The following is a 22,172-nucleotide window of genomic DNA, read 5'->3' on the forward strand; positions in this document are numbered from 1 at the left end:
GACAGTCACAGGGGACTTCTGCACTGTCTGCCTGCCCCTTCTCGTGGTCTCCCATCCATCTGCCTGAGCCTTAAATGTGACCACATCTCTAAAGCTCTCTTTGATGCTTTCTACATCCTGCATGCTCCTATGTGTACCCAACTGCTGCTCCAACCGATCCATGCGGTCTGACAGTTGCTGCAATTAGACACACTTCCTGCAGTTGTAGTTGTCAGGAACATTTGAACCACCTCTGATTTCCCACAATCCACAGGAGAAACGTGCTGCCCTGCTAACTGCCATTTTCACCCTATCACAACTATTTAATTAAAAATAAATTTCTATTCAATGAATTTACATCTAGCTAGATGGTTCCCCATGTTAGATACTCACTAAAGAACAATAAATGCACTATTCTGTAAACCACAGTCGAGGTACTATTCTAAATCCCAGTACTATATGACTCTATCACTAGCCTAAATCGCACTACTGTCAAATCATAGAACATTACAGTGCAGTACAGGCCCTTTGGCCCTCAATGTTGCACTAATCTTATCAGTATGAAAAGGTAACTGGAAATTAAAGGTAAGAAAAAGAAATCACCTGAGCACTACTTACCAATCAGGAGCTCTTCTGTCCAAAATATCACATTTGAGCTTGTGATGTGATGAAGTGCAGCTCCCATGATACTCCCCATGTCACGGGTCAAGGTCAATGCCCCATACTAAAGTTTTTACCTGCTCCAACTGCTGTTGTCTTCCTCCAACTTCTCTGGTTCCAGTTCCCGGATGCTGATCAAGGTAAGGCTACTAAGTCTGAAGCAAAGTATTCATTCAACTCCTTTGCCATTTCCTAGTTTTCCCATTTTTCTTTCCCTAGCCTCGCTCTCAAAGGATTCTGTGTTCACGTTGGTTCCTTCCTTGCTTTTTATATATTGAAAGGAGCTCTTGCTGTCTGTCTTACTTGCAAGTTTATTTTCTAAGTTTGTCTTCTCCCTCTTTTAATTTCTTGGTTGTCTTTTTTTAAAACTTTCCCCACCATCTAACCCACTAATCTTCACCAAATTGTATGTTCTATCTTTCAGTTTGATGCTGAGCTTCCCTGGTTAACCATAGTTGGCTTATCTCCTTTGTCCTCACTGAGATATGTCTTGACTGTGAATCATGAACATTTTCTTAAACGCCAATCCTCAACTGCCTTTACTGCTGAACTCCTTTCCCAGTCCACTCCAGCCAGCTGTGCCCTCATTCCTTTGTAATCACCCTTATTTGAGTTTCCCACAATTGTTTCCGACCTGAGTTCCTCCCTCTCAAACTGAATGCTAAATTCTACCATTTTATGGTCGCTGTTTCCAAGAGGATCTTTTACTCTGACAGCATTTATTACACCTTCATTATGCATCACCAGATCCAAAATAATAAAAGGATTCAGGGATTTTTTTAAAGAGTGAACTGGACAGAATGTTTTTTTTAATTTATAAAGGCAATTATTAACCTGTTATAGATTCTAGTTGCACTGCTTGCCACTTCCAAAAACTAATTTGTGTCTTTGTCTTAGCATGAGTAGCCTGTAATTTGAACTGCAATCCAAATGGTCTGAGCTATGTTGAAGCCTTTGGATGATGGAGGAGACCAGGGCTCACTCATACCAGGCAGTGTCTCTGGTGAATGTGAGATTTGATTTTCCGCTATAGATTTCAAATTCATTGGGAAATTGAGCTGTAGGGTGAAACAATCAGAGAATGAGACCTACAACTCTTTCATCTGAGATTTTTCTATGAGACAACCCTTCCAAATATCTACTTGAGTGACCATAACTGGCCTTGGGTGAAAATGCTGTGTCTGTGACATACTTTAAAAAGATGGTGATTTATTTTCTAGAACAAGGCGCCACAATGCAGACAGAGGTGATGGCGACTCCATCAGCGGCAGTGCCCCCATCACAATGAAGTGCAACACCTGGAGCAAGACACAGCATTTTCTCGAGAATGGATATGGTGTACACATGTGAAGATCAGTTTTGGTGGATATGCTGAAATGTACTCATTCGCAAGTTTAATGTGATCAAAAGAATCCACAATTCTGATCTTTAGTGGAGGTGATTCTGGTGTCAGTATTGTAAGAGGTGATGTGTGCAATGGAAAGTGACAATGCTACAGACCAATGTAAAGCTCATTGTATACAATTATGCTATTATTGCTAATGCTACACCATCCATGCTCTCGATTTGAAACTACCTAGGTTCTGTTGCAAATAATACAAACTGTCATCTTTAATTTGAGTGAGCATGCCCCTATTTTGTTCAATGCCTTGTTGAGTTTTGCTACTTTTCATATTGTGTCAATTGTGAAATATCTTGTGCCAATTTTGGGAGAATTTGATGCTGAGAAGACAGTAACTGCCCATGCAACTTTTTACTTTGTTCTTTCTTTACAATCAGCAGTTTACCTGCTAAATAATTCTGCCTTTAGCCCTGGTCCATTGTATAGTGTGGTAATATTGTCAAGTTGGGCTGTGGCTAAGCCAAAAGTTTGAAATTCCAAGTTCTATCTTTATGAGACACCATACTTCAAGACTCTGTCTTCCATTTTAATTCAGAAGGTTCCAAAATCATTGTGTTCGAATGTGCGATTAGGAGTAAGGCAAAGCAGAAGAAAGGCTGACCCAGTGAGAATTGGCCCAGGACAGGAAGATGTGCAAGTGAGCCCACGACAGGAGCTTTAAATCTGATGTCAACCCCTGTGAGAAGGTGGTTTTTGGCATAAAGGCACCTCGTTCCAGTCCTGTTTTCAAGCCTTTTCTGACTTTGGGAAAGAGCTGGACTTAATTTGCTATTGATAAGTTTAACATTAGTGTTTCACTTTCAGTTAAATCATGTCAGTAGCAAGAGTTCTAGCCTGTTAGACCTGGCAGATGATGGTGTTTCTTAGTGGTATCTGCTTATTTGTTTTCACGTTTCCTCCTCCTAAGGATGAAGCAAACCTTAAAATGGGATTGTCTTGTTGGGACTTCACCCAAAAGCAGCCTGTGGGGGAGATTTGCCTGGGCCTTCACCGAGATATTGCACCTGAGAGCACTGACCTCTGGACAGTCAGTAAGCTGGCTGAGAGCAGAGAGCCAGGAAATCTCCCCTCCTATTTTAGTTTTTTTTTTAATCCAGACATCTTTAGTAACCAATCTCACTGAAAATGGTAATATTTCAAATAATGGAGAACACATCAAAGTTGCTGATGTCGCAATGATTCTTTGTGTCCTAAGTATTGTGTTGGTTAATAAGGGTTGGTATGTCTTGTAGCTGATCGAATTAGTGATAGTTATCATGATGAGATTTGCAATTTCTAAATGAAGTCGGAGGCCAATTATATTATTTGATGGGCTGTGTATGGCTTTCTGGTCCAGACACCATTTCATTGATTGCTGTGTGTAGAGCTGGGTCCCAAGGGATTCTATACTGCTGTCAAGAAAGTAAACTCTCTAATGAATTTGTTTAGGAGAGAAATCTAAGTAAAAGCTCATACATGATTCAATGCAGTTTTTATGTTGTAAGTAAAATGCAGTGCTTTACACAAAGTTTTGAGTTTTTCACTCCCCTATTCATTTGGACATTTGGGTCCCTTTTTTTAAAATGTTGATAGTTTAGATACCAAGAAGCAGGTAGTCATATTGTCCTGCCCCATAACCCCGCAGAATAGCAAAATTGTTGCACGGTCCAAATATATAATTTTTCCACTCATGACATTGGGAAGATTTAAGGATTTAACCTCCTATTGTTTAACCCAGAAATGTATCAAGCTTAAAATTTTCTTTCTTGTGAGTTTATTTCTCAAACAAGAATTCAAAGTTTTAATATTGTAATGGGATTGTTTCGTAAATCCTACTTAATGGGGTTATTAACAGTGACATGATTGTTATTGGGTTGTAGATACAGAAATGCATCCTGCTGTCTTGATCCCAAACAGACACACATCCCTAGACACAGATGGATGCACATTGATGTGCACACTGGCACACCCATTTGCAGGCACAAATATGTGTATGCAGACTCTTTAAAATGAATGATCATTTTAGGTTAGAGGATTGCTTGCTGACTAGCCACAGTTCAAATGTACAGTTACCATAGATCACAGTGTACAAGTCAACCTTTGAAGCCTCTCATTCTTTCCAAAAATGGTGCTGACTTATATGTCGAGCATAAAATGTGAACAGCTGATGTTTGGTGCAGATGATATCATTTTAAAATGAGAAAAACATTGACGTGTTTTATTGATTTAATTACTTCCACTTCAACCACATTCAATGATTTTTTAAAATGTTAAATTGATTGTCTTCTGCAAAGAGATCATCATTTTGATCCAAATCACTTCGGCTATGGCTTCACCAGAAGGATCCTCCTCTGGAAAAGTTTAGTGCTTTCAGTTTTTGAATCATCTCTGCACCAGAATTCATTTTCCTCTCCACCCATTGAATTGCATATTCTGCAATGTTTGAAAGATCTGATGATAGTTTGTGCATTAATAGCATCCCACAATTTGTTTGCAAACATCATTTGGGATAACATGCATATTTCCACTCTTTGTGGAGATTTCTTTTTCTCCATCCATGCATCCACTTATTCCATTTGCAAAAACATGATTCTTCACTGGCTTGTTGATGCGCACGTCCAAAGGTTGGACTCCACACATTCCACCCACAGTATAATTACAACCTTGGTGTTAATTCCTCACAGATGCCTCTTAACGTTATTGGATTTATGCCATCTGAGCACATTCTGCAGCAAAAAGCTGTATAATTTATATAGGCTATCAGGATCTATGCTCCAATCTTATGAAACCATAGCTCCATTTCATCTGACCAGAGTCACGGGCATGCACAGAAATTCCTGCAGGAACTTGATTTTGGTATGCTTTTCATTTGAAAGTTACCATAGCCTCTAATTTTATTCCATTTGCCATGCAGGCTGGTACTACCATGAATCATTCTCATGTCTTGTGGGTTTTACTAGAACTGTTTTTGCACCATCCTATTCAATAGTTCAGTTGTTGGGCATATCACAATGCGTGAACATTTCATCCATGACCTAATGGTTTTACATGTTTTTGCTGCTGTCTGATGATGAAACTGGTTGTTTTTGCATCAAGGCCTTTTGATTATCTCTGAGCAATCTTGGTCTGCTACCACAAGATTAGACATTTTTATTTCATGAAGTGGTTACACCAGCTGTTGCTCTGAATCTTTGCTGGGTTGTGTTTGATTTGGTCTTTGCTGGACTCAGTTTGATTTAAGCGCATGCCAACAACATTGATTCAATTTCTGCACTCACTGAGGTTACTTCTCAATCTCTCCCCTCGCCTCAGATGTGGTGACCCTCAGATTAAACCATCACCAGTCATATCTCTTGAATGAGAGAGTAGCCCTATGGTCTGGTAAGACTATAGCACCTGCATTTCTGGTGATGACCTAGCCATTCTTAGAACTCAAGGGACTGTTTTGATACATGCTTCTCCACACCAGACCATTGGCTGGTCCCCACTCTCAGGTGTGTTTAGTCTTGGACATCTCCCTCAGGGCGGATTACTCCTGCTTCCAGACTTGCACCAGTTTTTTTCACTTCGCAAACTCTGACATTACAGCATAGTTAATCGACAAGTTAGCAAATTTTTACTAGAAGACCCATTTCTGTTCTTCAGTCACCATGTGTGTCTATTCTTTGTGTGCATGCTTTCAACTTCAATTATTTCATCATGGTGACAGTCTATGCCAACTGCTTGATCCCATGTGTTGACTTATGAAGTGAAAAATAAAGACCAACTCCTAATGCGAGTACAATTCTTAGTAGAAAAGTGGATCAGCTTGAATGCCAAGTCTAGGCCTAAACATGTATTTGGCTCTGGGAAAATGGGGTTGTCTTCTACTCTGTGATCTATAGTACTTGAAATTCATTAAATTCTTAATGTTACAATTGAACTGCTACAATAGCTGCATCATATCAATACTGTCTAGACTTTGCTAAAGTCAACGTTATGATTCAAGTGGTTAACATAGTGGACAACAGCTACTTGTACACTATAACCTGGAATTTGAAACACCAGCCTTAGTGAGTAGCCAGTAGTTGCTTAGGTGCTAGATGAGGAACAGACATTACCTGAGGAATCAGCTCCTCATTATGCTGAGGAAATGAGTGGATAAAGCATGTGTCTAATCTTTGTTTCTGGGAGAATTGAGCCTTCTCTGTATAATGTTTTATTGGGGCAAATAGTAGCTGTTCTGGATAGTCACTAATATTAATGCTGTCATTGCTAAAGTAGTGCCAATAGTTTGTTTAATGAAAGGCCTCATGTCTTCCATCTGTTCTTAATCCTGAAATTCCATTTGAAGGCATAAAAGAAAATATTGGATGATACCGTAATGTTTGTTTGCCTTTTAATGGGGAATGCTGGGACTACCAGTAGGTTGACAGAGAGGAGGATGACTATATTAGGGGTTGATGAAAACCATCTTCAGTGACTGCTTGTCAAAGAAGAATGTCGAGATTTTTCTTGATGTTTTAAGCTGCCCACTTAGCAATACGTTTAAACTCCTAGCCAGCTTCTCATATTCTTCTTATGCCTTCTGAATAATTCCTGCAAACATTAGAAAATACTTCATTGAAATTACTGGAATTTTTCTTTTTTTGCAATGAAAAGGAGAGCCAAGCTCTGCCAATTTTGAGCTCTCTGCTTTGTCACTGAAGGGAATAGCAACCTGACAGAATCAGCGTACAAATTGAGATTAAATTAACAGGTAATGGAACACGTCATTTTTGCTTATAATGCATCAAGATAGTCTTATTCTTTTGTTTATACTCATTTTTTTTTCCAATTCTGGGAAACACCAGCTGATGGTGATCTGCCCTTCAGTGCCAAATCCTGCATGTTTTCATATTCATCTGATCCTCCCACCAATTTAATGTGCAGGGTGACAAATAGCTGAATCGTGTACATGGCTCCACAAACATTGTCAATGCCAGTGTACAGGCTATGTATAGTGAAGTTACCCATTCTCATTCAGAAGGCAGGTACTGTGCCAGTGCTATGTGCTCCCTGCAGTGGCAGTGATCATTTCTGGATATAAGGGCCAATACATCCAACCTAGTATGAGCAGAGCAGTGGAACGGTTTGTGTGCTTCATTCAGTTGGGTGTGATTTGAGCTTTTACCACCAGGCTAAGAACAGTTGCAAATGAATTGACACCAGCTTGATGTTCTTTTCTGTCAATTGAAATGAGGCAAGTGTAAAACTGGGTGCTGAATCACCTAACCCTATCCTTCCAGCCTGTCTTTGGTTAGACAGTAAAATGCTCTTGTCCCTAAATTCAGCTACTTCATTTTTACCAAGTTGGTGTAAAAGTGTTGTCCTGTAAGGATTAGATGACTTAATAAGGATGGTTTTTAACTATCAGCGGAAAATCTATTCCTGCCTGGAAGGTGAGACCTTGCCTCCATTCAAATAGGAGAGCACTCGGGCCTGCCCTGAGCAAAACTGGATATACCAGCTTATTGTATCCAGAAATTACAATCATTGTCTAATAGCTGCTACAGGAGCTGAACTGCACCATTGAACAAGGTCCTGAATATTCAGTCAAGCATAAAGGACAAAATGGTGATCAGGATTGGAGCACACATGGAATGGGAAGTGCCACACTTTGAAATCGAAGCCCAGACAGTCTCACTGGCTGCATGGAGTTCAAATTGGCCCTGATAATCTGATAAATATGGCAGGTGTTATGAATGAGGGAATTGCATGGCTTGAGGGCGGGAGGTCAATGTATACTTTTTCCTTAAAATGTGGCTTTTTATTGCATATTTGCTCATTTGTGTTAATATTTTCTTATTTTAAGTTGGGAATGCCTAGCTGTGTACTATGCTGGTGACATACATCTGTGCTGTACATTCCCTGTTCTCAGCACACTAAACATTAGATTTTTAAATAGAGTTTGAAGCTTATTTTTGAAACAAGCCAGTGTTTTTGATTGCTCAGATGAATTATTACTGCCATGGAATCATCCAGACTCACTCCCATTTCATCACACTAGAAGCTTCCAGTGACATTCAAATAATTCATGATACGTTCTGAAAATTGCAGTATTACCTGAAAATGTTGTCAGTCTTTCCTGAAATTCATTTCAATGGAGCATGAAGGAATCCATTTTTTTAAACCATGAAAATAAATGAACTGAAAATTCTAGTGGCTTATCATATGTGCATGAGTATATCTGTTACAATAATTAGGTCTTCCTATCACTGATTTAATGGGTAGTAAGGTATGACCTTTGTGAAACTTACCTTCTGGCTCATATTGTCCCAAGAAAGTTTGATTTATTTTCATGTGATACAACAGTCAGCTGTTCATGCAGAGTATCTTAAAAGTAAAACAAATTCTCGGCAATCCTTTAAAAATGGACTGTTCTTTTTACAAATTGATATTTCAATTGTAGTGTTTTGTCAAAATGTATTTAGTCTGTAACTCTGTAGTCTATATAGCTTTCGCTATTATGGGAAACTGCTAAGAAATAAATTGTACTTACTAAATATCAGAGAAGTACTATAATTATTTTCTGGTCTGTCAAGTTTCAAGTTGGACCTTTTATTGTTTTTCTTCACTTGCTATCCCAACATTTACTGTAGCTTCTGGCCAGACTTTCACTGCAGCTGGAAAGCTTTGCCAAGCTTGTTTTTGTTTTGAGGATTTTAGTTCGATTGTATCCATCCGTCTCACCATCCCATTCCTATATTCTGACTTGTTGCAAAGATTTATTTCCTGTATTTAAAGCAAACTTGGTCATTACCAACCTTGCTTCAAAATAGTAACTATTACCACATGAGAGCGACTGACTTTTTTTTACTTACATAAACAAACAATAAGTAGTAAAATGAAAAGACAATATGCCAAACTTCCTATGTCAAGGGAGCCCGGAGGGGAAGAAAAGGTTGCTGCAAAGTTTAATGGAAGTTTTGTGATTTTTTAGTTAAACATGTTTAATTGATAAAGTTACTTCTCATTCTAGCACAGTTTTTGTGGAAATTAATGATGATCTGTGAGGACCACCAGCTTTTGGAAATTTGCCTTACTGAGACAAAATCTGTGGAATTTTAATCTTTGTGTCAAAACTGAAGTTGTTTGAAGCCTCGTGTCACTATTGATGTCTCAATATCACGTGACATTCTAATTAGTAAATTTCTACAAAATTACAAGCATAAATTGAAGTAAACAGTCAGCTCATAAAATACAGGAAACAAAAACAATGTGCTGAAGAAACGCAGTAGGTCTGGCGAGTTCAGTGACAGTTCTGACAGAGGGTCACTGCAGTTGAAATGTCACCTGTTTTTGTCTCTACAGATGTTGTCAGACTATCCACTTTTTTTGTTTCAGAACTTCAGCATCTGCAGTTATTTGCATTTAGTCATAAAATACAAGTCTTGATTTACAGGGCATCGATTATGACATTTTTCTTTAGAATAACATTGTAAAAGGTCAAATTATGAGAGAATGGAATCAAGTAGAGTAGCTTTTATTTATCATTTCTCCCCATATACAACTGATACAGTAAAAAATGAGTGTGTTCCTCCAGGACCAAGGTACTATACGCAAACTATACACTTATGCACATTATGCTGCCCTTTGTATAAGAAGTGCAAAACACGCAAATTATAATGTAACAAAAGAATGAACATTAGTAGACATTGTTCGAGCAGCAATTCAAAGTTTGTGCAAAGAATTTCAGGTGGAAAAGAGTCTGATCGTATAGTGTAAAGTCGCCTGATGGCTTGGGGGAAAAAACAGTCTGGCCGTGAGACCGAATGCTCCAGTATCTTCTGTCAGATGGCAGGAGGGAGAAGATTTTCAGTGAGGGGTGTGTGGGGTCTTCTACAATGCTGTTAGCCTTTCAGATGCAGCGTGTGGTGTAAACGTCTGTAATGGAGGGAAGAGAGACTCTGATGATCCTTTCAGCTGTCCTCGCTATCCGTCTTAGTGCAATTCCTGAACCAAGCAGTGATGCAGCAGCTCAGGGTACTTTCAATGAACCCTTGCAGAATGTGGTGAGGATGGGTGAAATGGGAGGTGGGTGTTCCTCAGCCTCCATAGAAAGTAGACATTGCTGGGATTTCTCAGCTATGGAGCTGGTGTTGAGGGTCTTAGTGAGATTCTCTGCCAGGTGGACGCCAAGATATTTGGGGCTCTTCACAATCTCCATGCAAGCCATTGATGTCCAGCAGAGCGTGGTCACTCCATGCCCTCCTGAAGTCAACAATCATCTATTACTTGTAGGCTGTCTTTACGAAAGTAGTTATCATGTGCTGTCTGATTCCAGGCATCTTAAAGTACTTTACAGCCAACTAAGTGCTTTTGAAGAATAGTTTTTTTAAAAATATGCAGTGAGATAAAGACCAAGTATTCCAATAATTTGAGAATTAAATATTTATAGGACACGAGGGAGAATATATCTACTGTTCACAGAAAAGTGCCACAAAGGGCTGACAGGACCTCTGTTTAATGACTCAAGCTCAGTACTGTAGCATCAGTGTGGATTGTGATACACCAGTGGTATTCTGAATCAGAAGTGTGTACTAAGGCAGAGTTTAAAATGAAACAAATTCTAAATGAGCAATAGTGAGCAAGTCATTAGCTTGAGATTGATGGAGGGCTATGGGGAAAAAGAGAGAGAGAGAGATTCATCAGTCAGGGCATTGAGTATAGAAGTTGGCATGTTGTAGTTATACAGGATGATGGTGAGGCTGCACTTGAGACTATTGTGTTCAGTTTTGGAGACCTTGTTATAGGCAAGATATTCTTAAACAGTACAGAAGAAATTTACAAGGATGTTGCCTGGACCTGAGAGTTATAGGGAAGAGGTTGCACAAGCCAGGATTTTTTCCTTTACAAGTTAACAGACTGAGGGGAAGAAGCTTAGATGATGATGAGCAAGGTTTAAGAGTAGAGGACATCTGTTTAAGGTTAGCAGGGAAAGAACAGAAGGGAACTGAAAGGGGCAATTTTCTTTTATAAACACATGAAATGAGTTCCCAGAAGTAGTTGAGGCAGGTGTATTAGCAACATTTGAAAGGCATTTGGATAAATACATGGACAGGAAAGGATTAGAAGGATATGGGCTAAGTGCAGGGAAATAGAGTTAGCATGGATGAACATTTTGCTTGGTGTGGACCAGTTTGGGCCACAGGGCCTGTCTCTGTGCTGTAGGACTCTAATGCAGAGTTATGGCAAGAGCAGGGTAATGGAATTAGTTTGGGATTAGTTATACTGTGGGGAGAGGAGGCAGTGGGATTAGTTGGACATTTATAGATGGCAGTGGTGAATGAGCAGGGCTTACTTTGTGATTGATACAGGACTATGGGAAGAGAGGGGCTAAAAGGATTACAATGGGAATGATACCAGGCAATGTAGAGAGAGTTAAAGATTGGTCCAGTCACCTGCCACACTCTCCATACTCAAACACCCCCTCTTTCCACACTCTGGGAAAAATGACTCCAATTGTCCACACCTCCATCTTATACACTTTCCTATCAGAAAAGTTTAATGTATCTGCTCTTAGTCAAGATTCATTTTAATCCATGGGTTTTAAACTTTGTTGATAAGGCACTTTATCAAGTGCCATGTTGAGTTTGTGTAAGGTAATAGACATTAACCTCATCATCCCCCCACCCCCACAGTTGGTTAAATATTGTTGTTAGCTTAGTTTCTGCCAGTCCTGCCAAGTATTTTTTTTTTAAAAAAGCCATTTGCTTGGCTTTCTTCCATGAATATAAACTTGTTCAAATGAGTACCAAATTTATCCTAGATTTTTTTGAAAGTCATTTTTATTGAAATATATTAGCCAATGATACAGCACCTCTGCCCTCCAAGCACTCTGCTTCAATTATAGAAACCCAGAGCAGTAGAGTACGTATTTGTGTAGCACAAGACATGCCCCTTTTAGCAGGGCCTATAACTGAACAAAGCCATAAAAAGTCATCAACAGTTCAGGAAAAATGCTGTCTGGGAGTTATTAACTTCAAACAAGACAAGCGGAGTGTAGAGAATGTTGGCATTAAGAGGTTCTTAGAACAGCACAGACTGCCTCACTTTCTCTTAACCCCAAATGGAATGGAGTGAAGTAATGAAATTCAAATGACCACACAGCAAGTTCATAGTGAGGTTTTATTATTTGAAAGCAATGAAATACAGAAAATTAGCGTGCATACACAATCAAAGCAGAAGCCAATGAACTGAGCTTCAGAGACATAAATCCTTCTTACTCCAAAATTGGCCTTCCTACAAGATTACTTCAGGGAAAGAAAGATTTTAGGGCCTCAATTAGAACCACTTGCTGCATTCATTCCTTCTGGAGGAGATGCAGAAGCCTGCAGTGTATCCAGGTTTAGCAGTTCACCCTCTTGCTACCTACTCAGCTCCCATCACCCTACAGATGGACTCAATGCATTGGATTCCCATTCTTGGGCCTGCACGTGTGTTGATAAATATAAACAGAAAATTCTTTTAGAAAAGGAGACTAAGTAGGTTGAAAAAAAGGCACTTAAAAACGCAGGTACAGAGAGTTATCAGCCGTTCATCACCATTCGGACCAGCTCTGTAAGAGGAAAGATAGAGGTTATATCATTCTGACATGACAAAAAGGAGAACTCAAGAAAGGTTCCGATTAAAGTTTTCAATTTTAGAATACACCAACTCAATCCCACGAAAAAACTATATGCAAGAGCATGGTTTGCATATAAAATAGACAGCAAAGTGAGTCACATGCAAAGGTGTCATCCCAATTTACCATCACAAGTTACTGAAAACCAAACTATTTCTCAAGGTAGTTATTATATTGGACTACCTACTCAAAACAAAAATTAGGTCATTGGCTCATATAGATGGTAATCGGAACCTTTCAGAACCCCTCTTTCATCCTCTCCTCCCCACCCCTGTAGAATTCTATTGAGCACAGTGGGTCCAGAAGTCAGTTTTCCAATTTACACTAACTACAGACAGGGAGCAGAAAAACAATGGTAGCTCAGTCAGGCTGGCAAAGCCTAGTCAGACAAAAGAATGCAGGCATGTCAACTCACAGCAACACATGAGATACCAAAGGAAGACCATTTGAGTCAAAGGATCCTACAATCAGCTGGCAGGAGTTCAAGCTCAAGTTTGTCATAATGTGCCATGAAAAAGGTTCTAACTCTTCAAATCACTGGAAAAATGCTGAACAAAGGAAAATAGAGTCCTCCTAAAAAGGGGATCAGGAGCATCAGCTTTCACTTCTCAGAGAGAGGTGGTTAATGGGTGTCTAATTCAAGTCATTTTGACTTGAAGATATTAGCATAAAAAAAAACACTTAAATCAAAATAGGAAAGTGATACATAGTAAGAGGCAAAAGTGGATTTTTATTTGTTTGAAGTGTTTGGATATTGTTGCCCATCCCTAATTGCTCTTGAACAGACTGCCTTCTGAAATGGCAGAGTCACATTTCCAAGAGTCTGAAGTCATATACAGGCCAGACCAGATACAATGGCACATGTCCATCTTTGAAGTGAACCTGATTTTTTAAATAAAAATTTGTTATGGTCAAAAATACAGGCTGGCTCAAAGTTCTAGATTTATTAACAGAACTTTAAATTCCACCAGCATCTGTAATGGAGTTTACTCATGCAGCCAGACCATAAGCTTGGATCTCTGGATCACTAGTCCTGTGAGGTTACCAATTTTCCACCATCTCACCCTAAATTAGACCATCTAGCCTGCATGAAGTGGTCACGATTAAAATGGTTTTCCTTTAGTTGGCAGAAATTCAAGTATAGTTGAGAACCCGAGACACTGCCCTCCCACCCCTCCAAGTCATACCTAGAACAAGCCACATGCAGAACATGCCAAAAAAAGAAAACAAGTTAAAAATTGGCAGGGAAATAAAGGATGTGTCAATGTGGCATACCATGGCCTGCCATTCACCCAGACATGATGTGCCTGACAAAAGCTGTCAAAAAAGAAAAATGTTAAACTAAGTGTTTTTTTTTAAAAAAGTAGTAAATGCATTTTGAATCAAATATTTGATGAAAGGTGTCATCCCAAGAAATGCAAGGAATTTGGACAGTTTTAAACAGGCCCCATTTCTTTGTTTTTTGAGAATCTTAATTTCACATTTAAGTGAAGGAGAACTGGAGAGAGAGAGGAAGGTTCGTACGTGTCCTACTACAATGTTTGTTTAAACTTGGGTAATAACATTCCAGTTGTGCTCCTCAACCAACAAATTCTCAGTATCTCAGTGATCAACATGAGGCAGTGATAGAAACCAGCAACTTCATTCCTTACATCTACCACAGAATGATAGCAACGATACAATTTGCCTACTGCCCACTGGTGCGCGTTCTGGGTGGATGAGCAAAGAATGACCAAAATTACCTCCCGTAATTAAAATGAAATGTCAGGGACTGCTTGGTTTTCCCCTCAGTTTTCTGTCTAATTTTCATATAATTATAGTCCAAACCCTTTGCTACTCAGCATCACCTGGACGGCTCAGCACCAACTCAATTTCTGTATAAATGCAAAGTCTACGTGTAGCAGATGCATAAGCATACCCATATTGCACAACTACTTTTCACAGGTAACACAAGCAACATTAGTTTTGATAACTATGGTTTGTGCTAAGTAAATATTTAGTACAGAGGTTTGACATTCAGACACTTACCTTCATAGTTGATGCAGCCATTAGCATCCTCATGGCCAGCCAACAGAGTCTCCACTTCTTCCTCAGTCATTTTCTCACCTAAACAACATAGCTCATTAAAAGACACAGACAACATTGACTGACCTAAAAACAATAAGAAACTAGAAAACACCCAGCAATGAAGAATGTCTGGCAAGCATGCACTTGATCATATCACAGGCAGCATGAAATCACACATCATCCATCAAGCACAAAGACTGGACAAAGCAGAGTAGTTTACACATTAACATGACAGAAAAACTGCAGAGAGACACACAGACATCATATGCTAAAGCTTAAGGAATGTTAAGGGCTGACCAAAAGATTTGGTCAAGAGATGGCATTTCAAAACAACAGTCACAACACAAGGAATTCCAGAGTGTGGGACTTTCGATTCCTTAAGGGATGTCTAGTAATGGTGCAGCGGTGACAACACAGACAAAAGGTTTTACAGCAGACAGAAAACATGTTCATTTTTGCTAATGGAACAAAACCAGGGGAGAATGCAAACTGAGGACATGCAGCAACATGTCCCTGGAAGTGATGAGAAAGTAAATTAATTGGGCATGATTACCAGAGGGAAAAACCAACACCCTTTTCACCACCTCCATTAGTTGCTGGGTAAGATAATCCATGGACAACTTTCTCCACTTGCCAGCAATTAATGACCAACATAGCAGGCAGGAAAAGTGGCTTCCCCCATAGTGTACATTGACCAGTGGACTTTAGAATCCAGAAGCTGCCAGCAGCTATGCAAGTGAGTGACAAGGTCTGTTTTTTTTGTTTAAAAATTGAACCTATTTTATCTAATCAAAACTGTTCAGAGATATGTAGTAACATCTCTGAAGTAGGTGGGACCTGAACCCAGGACCCTTAGCCCACGGATAGGGACACTACCACTGCACCACAAGAGGGCATACAAGACCCGTGATTGAGCAAGTTTGAGATACATGCCCTCGGGTCAGCTCCAAACAATTGGATTGACAGGCCATTTAGTGCAACAGCTTGCAGGTGGCAGCTATGTTAGTCATCACGTTCACGTTCACCTCCACAGGCAAATAGAAAGAGACAAGTTCAGTAGGGGTACAATAAATGGAATATTACATGGGCAACATTTAGTCACTTTGGCACCAAAAGTATTTTTCTTAAAAACCACAGTATTGCACCATTTAATATAATTATGCAAGTGAATTCTTCTGTTACATTGGGAGGTGGTACAGTGAAGGCTCAAAAGACTGGTCTCTGAATGAGGGTTGCCCTGGGAGCCTGAGTAAATTGACCCAAATTTTCTGATGTTAAGAATGAGGGGATTTTAATTGAAACATACAAAATTCTGAAGTGGCTTGAATGGATAGATACGGAGGTCATTTGCCTGAGATAGAGGACACAGTCAAGACAAAAAAGGGCTGATTATTTAGGACAGATGAGCGAGGGGGAAAAAAAAAGAAAGAAAGCTCCTATTTAGATTCTTAATAGTAACTTGAAAAAAAGCAACCACTTCCAGTCAGAAATACTCCTTTCTCCCCACTTGTTGTAAAGTGAGCACAAGGGCCAATTCAAATTAAATTATGGGATGTTTTCTGCTGCAAGCAGGGACTCTTATAGCTGGCACAAAGATGTTCAAACTGAAAAGTATTTAGGTTCAAAACTTAACTAAAACTAGCCTGATCCTTCAACACTACAGTCAGTGTTGAAGAATGAAGCAGAAACCACTGATTTGTTTAACAGATTAAACATGTTCAAAGAAGAGCTTTGTAACTTTCTATAGAGTTTGACATGGTTAACATTCTAGTGACCACAATAGATGAAACATTACCAAGAGTAACCAATACATGACGTAGCTCAGCACCCATGACTGTGCCATTGCCTTCTTTATCAAAAACACGCAGACCCTCAACAAAGTCTTCAAATGTTCCTGGTTCCTTGTTTCTTGCAATGTCCTGAAGCTTAGGAAGGAACTGCTCAAAATCCAGCGTTTTTATATTCATGTCTGAAAATGAAAAGAAGTTTACTGCTATTTGTTCTCCATTACCTTCGTTTACAGACATGCAAGCTGTCAAGTTGTTGCTTGGTAACCAAGTAAGAGGGGTGCTGGAACCCCAACAAAACGGAGCACAAAAATGTCTATCCAATTACATCAGCAGAACACAAACTTTAGAACAAAACCAACAAAAATGAAAAACTTATTCAACATGGATAAAGCAATTTTCTTTCCATTTAGTTTCAATAACAATCATGGAATCCCTACAGTGTGGAAACAGGCCCTTTGGCCCAACAAGTCCACACTGACCTTCCAAAAAAAAGTAACCCACACAGACCAGTTGCCCCATTATCCTACATTTACCCCTGACTAATGTACCTGACTTGTACATCCTTGAACATGGGTAATTTAGCATGGCTAAATTCACCTAATCTACACATCTTTGGATTGTGGGAGTAAACCCACACCAGCAGCATTTCCCTGTTGAAATGCAGATGGAATCCGCTTCCAGAACTTTATCATATAGCATTTTCCAGATCATAACTCATTACACCCAAAAAGATTTCTCCTCACAGCTGAGTTGTATTTTAAAAATTCCTATGATTACCAACCCTCACACCAATGGGAACAGTATATGGCATATAAAGTCATCAAAATATCAATTTTGCAAATTATTGAATCTCTTCACCTTCTGTTCCAAGGGGATCATGACTAGTTTCAGTATATGACAGAATTCCTTGTCCCATGCACATCATCTCAGAATCCTCTCCCATGGCTTCTTCCCCAACCCTTCCTCAATTACAGCACCTTTTGGTCCTTACCTTCAGGCTTTGGGTTCCCAAGGACTTTTAAGACTTCAGCATTACATGGATTCTGGCCAAGAGCACGCAAGAGATCACCAAACTGGCTGTAGCCAATTTTACCTTCACCAACACGGTCATAGAGGCAGAATGCCTCTTTGAATTCTGCAAAGAAAATAGTTACTCAAAGAATGTGCAGGTTTAAAGGACAAACTGATTTCCTAGAATTAAAGATCAAGGAGACAGAAGATTAAATGCACATGATTTAGAACAGAAGAAACAAAGTACAAAACTATCCTGAATACAAAATATTCAGGGAAGGAAGGAGAGTGGTGGTAGTAACAACAATTACTGTGGAGGGACAAAAATCGGTAGAGTTAACAGCATAATCTATTTGTTTATAATTAAGCAACAATTGAGACATCACCACAATACTGGCTATGTAACTGATTGGCCAATTAAATGAGGACATTTACAGATTTACAAGGTATTCTCAAACTTTGAGATCAAGTTATAACCTTCCCTACAAAACAATATCTAAGACAGCAGTTAGGTGTGGTCAGCACAGACGAGGTCACTTAGCTTTGCAGGCTGCCACAGTAAAATGCAGGAGGGAGAAACAGTCAAGTCCAGGAGACTGGCCCTATTTTGGCAGGGGGCAGAAGGAAGAATTGTCAGAACAAACTTAGCTGCTGGTGAAGGAAACTCTAAACTGAGGCAAGGCACCTGGAGACACACAGTCACTACACAGCAAACAAACAAACAGGGATACAGAAACCCATATGAAGCTGGGAGAGACTGTGGACTGTCCACTGGAAGGATAGCAATTCAATGGAGAGCATGAGATAAATATAAACAGAATATTCATCTCTGCAGTTTAAAAGTAAGTTGCATACAAAAGTAAAAAGCGCTTGGAAAAAAAAATGACTTGAGGCACCATTAACTGCAGCAAGAGTTTAGAAACTTTTTTCAGCTCAACTGAAAGTTTTCAGTCTCAAGGGAATCATAACATTTATTTGTGCACCCAGTTTGAACTTTTCCCGTCAACACAAAGCTTGCAACTATTGTACACTATGGAGAGCATTCAACTCAAAAAAAGAGGGGGCTCGGTGGTGGTAGTGTCCGTACCTCGAGGTGTAAGTAAGATTGGTGAAATCAAACTGAATCAAGGCTTCCAAAAGGAAATGGGAAGAAGAACAATCGTAGGCCTGTGGGACTGAGATGGCTGTGTTGTGTCATTGTAGGAATGGTTCATGCCGTTAATGCTACGTAATTACTTAGAGTTTCAGGTTCTGCTTCTCTCAGGCAATTAATTATAAAACGGCGGAAGAATGGATGAGGGAACAACGGAACTTAATGAGAGGCGATCAAAGCCTAGACGTCGTGTTCTCTGCTTACAAACGGTGGGACCCCCTGTCTCGTTAGACGCATTTGAAAGGAATGAGGGCTGGGCCCAGGCTGCCGGAGAGAGCGAGAGAGAAGATCTTTGTCCTTATTTGGACAGAGTTTGTACTAACCAGTCGAAGGCGGCGGGGGAAGAGGAGAGAAAAGGCGCGGTTTCCGGCTTAAGCTAGGAAAGTAAGGCTGGGATGGGGAAACAATCAGCAAGAGATCGAGGCTCACTTGGGCCTCCAGTGACTTAGACAGAGCTTTCACCCCGTTGCGGGAACTTTAAGCAAACTACCGCCGAGGTGGGTTCAGGCTGAAATCCCTATTCCGTGGCCAGTTGAAAACTGAAGACGGAAACTTACCGGTGATCTGATCTTCGGCGAAATCACACTGCACAGGGAAAAAAAAAATAACAAAATGCAATATTAATACAAGGAAAAAAACAGAACCACATCGTAGCATCCGCTTACTCACTCAACGCCTAACTTCACTCACCATCTTGTTCTTACTACCGCTCCTTCTTACTGTTTCTCTTTGTGATATTCACACCGGATATTGACAGCCCCTCTCCTCCTCCAATCAGAGATCGCTCTTGCTAGTTTCGACACGCTGACCAATGGACCGGCAGTACCTATGGAATGACTGGCATCCTCTCAGCCCGTCTCCGCCAAAGCACAAACCGGCCAAGTCCACTTTGAAAAATGAACCCACTGGAAATGTTCAGGTCTGACAGCACGAGAGAAAAAAGAGGCAAGGTTTCAGGTTGATGGCCTTTTGTCAGAACTATGATACCAGAGATGAACAGCCTCTAAATAAGTTATGAGTTAGGGAAAAGGAAAAGATGAAAAGACAACAGAGATCCGCCAGAGGGTGAAAGATAAAAGAGATTGTGATACAAGCTCAAAAATCAGAAGCTAAAGTAGACCACTCAGCCCCTCGAGCCTGTTCTGTCAGTCAAAAACATTGTAACCTCAAATCCACTTCCCTGTCCACAGTCTCCCACCTGACAACCACTACCATCACATTTGATTCAGAGACAAGGCAAATGGAGCTCATAACTGAAGATAATAATAAAACAGAAATTGTATACTGGCCATGTGGGGTCAAAACAGAATAACAAAAGCAGAACGTGCAATTTTCTGAGCTTGTTTTGGATTTCCAGCATCCGCAGTATTTTTGCTTTCACCAAAAAGCAAGCCTGCAGAGAACACTCCCATAGCCTGGGAACATAACCAGGAAAGGCAAGTAGATCTCAAAGACACATATTCCCATAATACCCGAAGAAATACTAATGGAGTAGGTGATTTGGTCTCTCAAGCTCACTTCTCCATTCAATAGGATCACGGCTGTTCCAACATTCCTAATGTCCACTTTCCTGGCCTTTCCCCATAACACTTGATTCCCCAAGTAATCAAGAATCTATCTAATAGCCTTCAATACACAAAAGGTGCCCCCAATGCTCTCTGTGGCAAGGAGTTCCAAAAGCTCACAACTCTCAGAGAAGAAATTCCTCCTCATCTCAGTCTTAAGTAGGTGCCTCTTTATTCTAAGACTATATCCTCTTGTAGGAGAAAGTGAGGGCTGCAGATGCTGGAGATTAGAGCTCAAAATGTGTTGCTGGAAAAGCGCAGCAGATCAGGCAGCATCCAAGGAACAGGAGAATCGATGTTTCGGGCATAAGCCCTTCTTCAGGAATGAGGAAAGTGTGTCCAGCAGGCTAAGATAAAAGGTAGGGAGGAGGCACTTGGGGGAGGAGCTTTGGAAATGTGATAGGTGGAGGGAGGTCCACCTATCGCATTTCCAAAGCCCCTCCCCCAAGTCCCTCCTCCCTACCTTTTATCTTAGCCTGCTGGACACACTTTCCTCATTTCTGAAGAAGGGCTTACGCCCGAAACGTTGATTCTCCTGTTCCTTGGATGCTGCCTGACCTGCTGCGCTTTTCCAGCAACACATTTTCAGCTCTATATCCTCTTGTAGCAGACTCTCCCACAAGGGGAAACATCCTATCAGCCTTTCCCCTGTCAAGTCCCCTTAAGAACACTATATATTTCAGAGCAGGATGTTGCCAGTTATGGAAGGCTTGAGTTATAAACAAAAAGGCTGGACAGGCCGGAACTTTTATCACTGGAGCGTAAGAGGTTGAGAGGCAACCTTATAGGAGTTTATAAAATAATGTGGGGTATCGATATAGTTAATGATAGTTGTCTTTTCCTTGGGATGAGGGATTTCAAGACAAGAGGGCACATTTTTTAGGTCAGAGGAGAGAGATTTTAAAAATCCATGAGGGACAAAGTTTTTACAGAGGGTTGTTCATGTGGAATGAACTTCCTGAGGAAGTAGTGGATGTGGGTACAATTACAACATTTAAAAGGAATTTGAATAAGTACATGAATAGGAAATGAATAGGACCAGGAACATGCATGTGGGTCTAGTTTAGTTTGGGATTATGTTTGGCATGGACTGATTGGACCGAAGGATCTGTTTCTGTGCTGTTTCTATGACATCACCTCTCATTCTTCTAAACTCCAGTGAGTAGAGTCCCAACCTTTTTAACCTTTGGTCATAAGATAATCCCTTCATATTGGGGAACCTTCTCTGAACTGCTCCAATGAAATAATATCTGTCCTTAAAGAAGGGGACCAAAAGTGCTCACAGTACTCCAGACTCTATGACTCTATGTGGTGTCACTAGCACATCACACAGTTGAAGTAAGACTTCTCTACTTTTATACTCCACCCTCCTTGAAATAAGAGGAAATATTCCATTAGCTTTCCTGATTACCTGCTGCACCTTCCTGTGTGCTAGCTTTCTGTGCTTTGTGCTAAGTAGCCCCTAGTCCCTTTGTGTTGCAGCTTTCGGAAGTTTTTTTTCCCCATTTACCTGTAAATAATACTGTTCTTTTGTTCTCCCTAACAAAATGAACAACTTCATATTTTCCCACATTATACTCCATTGCCAACTTTTGGCCACTTACTTAACCTATCAATATCTCTCTGCAAACTCTTTGTATTCCTCTCGCAACTTACCTTTTCACCTATTTCAGTATCATCTACAAAGTTGGCTAGAGTAGATTGGCTTCCTTACTCCAAATCATTGATGTATAAACAGTTGCAGTCCCAGCACTGATTCCGGTCGCACCCCACTGGTCACAGGTCACCAACCTGAAAAAGAGCCCCAGTCCCCACTCGCTGTTTCCTGCCCACGAGCCAATATACTACCTGCAATACCATGGGCTCTTATGAATTAACATTTTGTGAGGTACCTTGTTGAACACCTGGAAGTCCAAATACA

At 40.2% G+C, this 22,172-nt stretch overlaps 2 protein-coding genes across 8 annotated transcripts in view; one reads left to right on the forward strand and one right to left on the reverse strand.

Annotated features, from left to right (window-relative positions):
• LOC122543379 (SWI/SNF complex subunit SMARCC2-like) overlaps nucleotides 1-8,549 on the forward strand; it is a 159,216-nt gene extending 150,667 nt beyond the window's left edge. For all 6 annotated transcript variants that reach the window (XM_043682051.1, XM_043682054.1, XM_043682055.1 and 3 more), the window contains exon 28: nucleotides 1,860-8,549. In XM_043682051.1, coding sequence (XP_043537986.1) covers nucleotides 1,860-1,927 — 68 coding nt within the window. In that variant the 3' untranslated portion in view covers nucleotides 1,928-8,549. The remainder of the gene's footprint in view (nucleotides 1-1,859) is intronic.
• Nucleotides 8,550-12,155: 3,606 nt separating this feature from the next.
• LOC122543383 (myosin light polypeptide 6-like) lies at nucleotides 12,156-19,466 on the reverse strand. 2 transcript variants are annotated; one of them, XM_043682061.1, is made up of 7 exons: nucleotides 19,377-19,466; nucleotides 19,244-19,271; nucleotides 17,514-17,657; nucleotides 16,528-16,701; nucleotides 14,694-14,771; nucleotides 13,941-13,982; nucleotides 12,156-12,599 (listed from the first exon to the last, which is right to left on the reverse strand). In XM_043682061.1, the coding sequence occupies exons 1-6, from the start codon at nucleotides 19,377-19,379 to the stop codon at nucleotides 13,954-13,956; spliced, it is 456 nt and encodes a 151-aa protein (XP_043537996.1). In that variant the 5' UTR covers nucleotides 19,380-19,466; the 3' UTR covers nucleotides 12,156-12,599; nucleotides 13,941-13,953. The 2 variants fall into 2 exon arrangements, with proteins under 2 accessions (XP_043537996.1, XP_043537994.1); XM_043682059.1 differs by lacking the exon at nucleotides 13,941-13,982 and having other exon boundaries at nucleotides 19,377-19,465.
• Between the last annotated feature and the right edge of the window lie 2,706 nt (nucleotides 19,467-22,172).

The sequence above is a fragment of the Chiloscyllium plagiosum genome, chromosome 43, assembly GCF_004010195.1.
Source record: "Chiloscyllium plagiosum isolate BGI_BamShark_2017 chromosome 43, ASM401019v2, whole genome shotgun sequence".
NCBI classification, from domain to species: domain Eukaryota; kingdom Metazoa; phylum Chordata; class Chondrichthyes; order Orectolobiformes; family Hemiscylliidae; genus Chiloscyllium; species Chiloscyllium plagiosum.

Excerpts from the sequence above, each read along its gene's own strand:
- LOC122543383 (XM_043682061.1), bottom strand. Across the intron at positions 16,702-17,513 it reads TGGGAACCCAAAGCCTGAAG|ACATGAATATAAAAACGCTG; the intron begins GTAAGGACCAAA and ends TTTCATTTTCAG. Across the intron at positions 14,772-16,527 it reads TCATGTATTGGTTACTCTTG|GTGAGAAAATGACTGAGGAA; the intron begins GTAATGTTTCAT and ends TATGTTGTTTAG.